General features: G+C 41.6%; 1 protein-coding gene across 1 annotated transcript in view; it reads right to left on the bottom strand.

The window, feature by feature from the left end:
• Positions 1-317: 317 nt before the first annotated feature.
• The window catches only part of LOC113803720 (uncharacterized), a 10,574-nt gene continuing 7,663 nt past the window's right edge, over positions 318-3,228 (bottom strand). The window contains exons 2-5 of the mRNA XM_070137137.1: positions 2,613-2,706; positions 2,002-2,385; positions 1,607-1,780; positions 318-1,392 (exon numbers count right to left, since the gene is read on the bottom strand). Coding sequence (XP_069993238.1) covers positions 820-1,392; positions 1,607-1,780; positions 2,002-2,385; positions 2,613-2,705 — 1,224 coding nt within the window. The 5' untranslated portion in view covers position 2,706 and the 3' untranslated portion in view covers positions 318-819. The remainder of the gene's footprint in view (positions 1,393-1,606; positions 1,781-2,001; positions 2,386-2,612; positions 2,707-3,228) is intronic.

Below are 3,228 nucleotides of genomic sequence, written 5' to 3'. Positions count from 1 at the left end.
TTTATATAGTATATATGTGTATATATGTATATATATATATATATATATATATATATATATATATATATATATATATATATATATGAAGTATGCATGTTTACACTATATGTATTTAGACATGACATGTTTGCTTGCACTGCATGTATGTAAAATGTGTATTGAAGTACAGTAGTATTATGTATGTAATTGGTGGAAATCACTTGCTATTAGACAAACCAACATGACAATTCAGCTAGTAATATTGCATACTTGATAGTGGGATAATAACATAACAATTTTTATTATAATACAAAAGTATATTTTCAATATATGGTACAATACAAAATAGAGAAATATGCCTTTAAGCAGGATGATAACACACACCTGCTTCCACATAAAAAAATAAGACTCATCACATAACTTGCCCACATGTAAACCCAAATGAAAATAGAAATGGACATGTCATAGATTTCTATCACCATCTTATACAGTGGCACAATACCCGTGTGAAAACCACGATACTAAAGCTTATTTTGAACGTCGAAAAGCAATTCCTTTGTATAGGGTAACCCTTGCTATAGCATCTGCTTCGTATTTCTAATCCTTATCCCTTTCTCCCTTTTCTTTTGCCCCTGTTCTTTGTTTTTTACTGTTTATATACTTGAATTTTTATCTTATAGAAAAGAAAATCATCGAATTGGAATTAAAAAATAATAATAGTGATGATAACACTTTACAATCTAACCTTTAAGCATAAAATCCTTGACTTACGAACGTACATTTAACAATAACACAGATGCAAGGGCTATTTTCCCATACAGAAGGCAGTGCTTTTGACCCTTAATAGTATCCAGCCATCATGGTGGTCGGGTTGTTGCTGGAGGCGCCCCCGCAGTTACCCTGGACCGTCTCGGTGCGAGTGACGGTCTGGGTGACGTACTGGGGGATTCTCTGGGTCTGGGTCTGGGTGACGTACTGGGGCACCTGCTGGGTCTGGGTGACGACGTTGTTCTGGATCCTGGTGCTGGTGACGGTCTGGGTGATGTACTGGGGCACGCGCTGGGTCTGGGTTTGGGTGATGTACTGGGGCACCTGCTGGGTCTGGGTGACCACGTTGTTCTGGACCCTGGTGGAGGTGACGGTCTGGGTGAGGAAGCGGGTCTCGACCTGCGTCTGGGTCTGGGTGACGAAGTTGTTCTGGAGACGGGTGCTGGTGACGGTCTGGGTGATCACCTGGTTCTGCACGCGGGTGGAGGTGACGGTCTGGGTGCGGACCTGGGTCTGGACTTGGGTCTGGGTTTGGGTGATGAACTCGGGAACCCTCTGGGTCTGGGTCTGGGTGATGTACTCGGGGACGCGCTCGGTCTGGGTGATGTACTGGAGTTGGGTGCTGGTGCGGGTTTCGGTCTGGAACTGGGAAAGGAAAAAATCATTTATATATCTCACACTCTTTCTCACACACACTATCTCTCTCGACCTAAATTAAGTGTTTATTTTCGCATAACATCCTAATGTTCATCTTTACAAAACTCTCAAGTATGATTATCTTAAAAAAACACTGCATTTGGAATCAGATATTTACACTCCTAAACACTAAAAAAATATATCAAACGGCAAGTGTTCTTACCCGTGTTTGGAACTCAGTCTGGAACTGGGTCTGAGTGCGGACTTGGGTCTGGGTCTGGTATTGGGTCTGGAACTGGGTCTGGGTCTCGGTGATGTACTGGATCTGGGTGTCGGTGACGTAGGAGGTCTGGGTGAAGTACTGGGCACGGGTGACGTACTGGACGTTGTTCACGACCTGTGAGGAAAGGAGGAAATAAAAAATGAACCTTAATCTCAACGAGGAAAAGAAATCAAGCAAAGAAATTTAGAAGAAAAACACGGTAATACAAAATGAACCTTAATCCCCACGAAAAAAAAGCAAAGAAATGTAGAAGAAAAAACATGGTAAAAGCTATGAATATAACAACCAACTACCAAACAGCCATAGCAGGCAGTCGACAAGGAGCCGCCACTCACCTCAGTGGACGTCTGGATCACTGGAGGAACAACCGAGGTTATGACTTGCTGTGTGACGACGGTGGATGGGAAGTACTGCGTCTGGGTGATTTCGGAGTAGACGGTGGTGGGGAGGGCGCGGGTGCGGGTCTCGATGACGGTGCTGGGGATGAACCTGGTGGTGGTGACGACGGAGACCTCGATCCTCGGGTTGCAGGAGGCCACGGGGTTGTTGTTGGAGTCGGAGCTTGGGACTTCGTAGAGACCGGAAGGTTCCTGAGGAATGGTAGGGCCGATGTTCACATCGGGGAAGGGGTTGCTCGGGGAGGTGGGGAGGCCGTAGCTGGAGGTGGGGGCTGGTGGGGGAGCGGGGGCCGGGGCGGGAATAGGGTTGGATGGCTGGAACTGGAGAAAAATAGAGAGAAATCGAGCTCGTATTAATTGTTTATGTCTTACACAGTGCAATATTCTTAAGAAACATTAGAAAAATAATATCTTAATAGAAAAAAGTATATTTTTCGTTATATGCACATATGTATGCATGACTCATCTTTAAACATTGCTCGTGCCGTATAGGGCCTACCAATACACCTTAACAAGGCAAAACTGGAAGGAAAAAAAGGTCACACTACCTGTGGGACGCCGTAGCTCTGAGAAAGCCCGAAGAATTGTGGCTTAGCCTGGGTCAAAGCCACAAGCAACAGTACTGTGATAAAACGACGCATCCTGTGGAAAAATAAAAATATCCTTATTGTAACTGTCAATAGATTTATTAATGATGCTGATTATCGCTATTATCAATATCATGGCTAGTATCATTGATATCACCATTATCAGTTTTATCATTATTATTATTATTACTATTATCATTATCATTATTTTTACTATTATCATCATCATCATTATTATTACTATTATCATCCTTATCATTATCCTTCTCAATGCTATCATTATCGTCATCATGTTTACTATCACCACCATCAGTACTATCATTGACATTATCATCATCCTTATCATTATCCTCATCATTGCTACCATCCTGAAAATTATTATGACAAAGCATCATAGCGGAAAAGGCACATAATTTGCGTAATAGACAAAGTTATGTAAAAAAAAAAAATGCCCATAAATCGCACGACAGAATTAAAAAAAAAAAAAAAAAAAAAAAAATCCGCACATAACGTACATTTCTGTAAAAAAAAAAAAAAAAAAAAAAAAGCCCATAAATCGCACGACAAAAAAAAAAAA

Source organism: Penaeus vannamei, chromosome 22 (assembly GCF_042767895.1).
Source record: "Penaeus vannamei isolate JL-2024 chromosome 22, ASM4276789v1, whole genome shotgun sequence".
NCBI lineage: Eukaryota > Metazoa > Arthropoda > Malacostraca > Decapoda > Penaeidae > Penaeus > Penaeus vannamei.
This window is presented reverse-complemented; position numbering and strand designations above follow the sequence as displayed.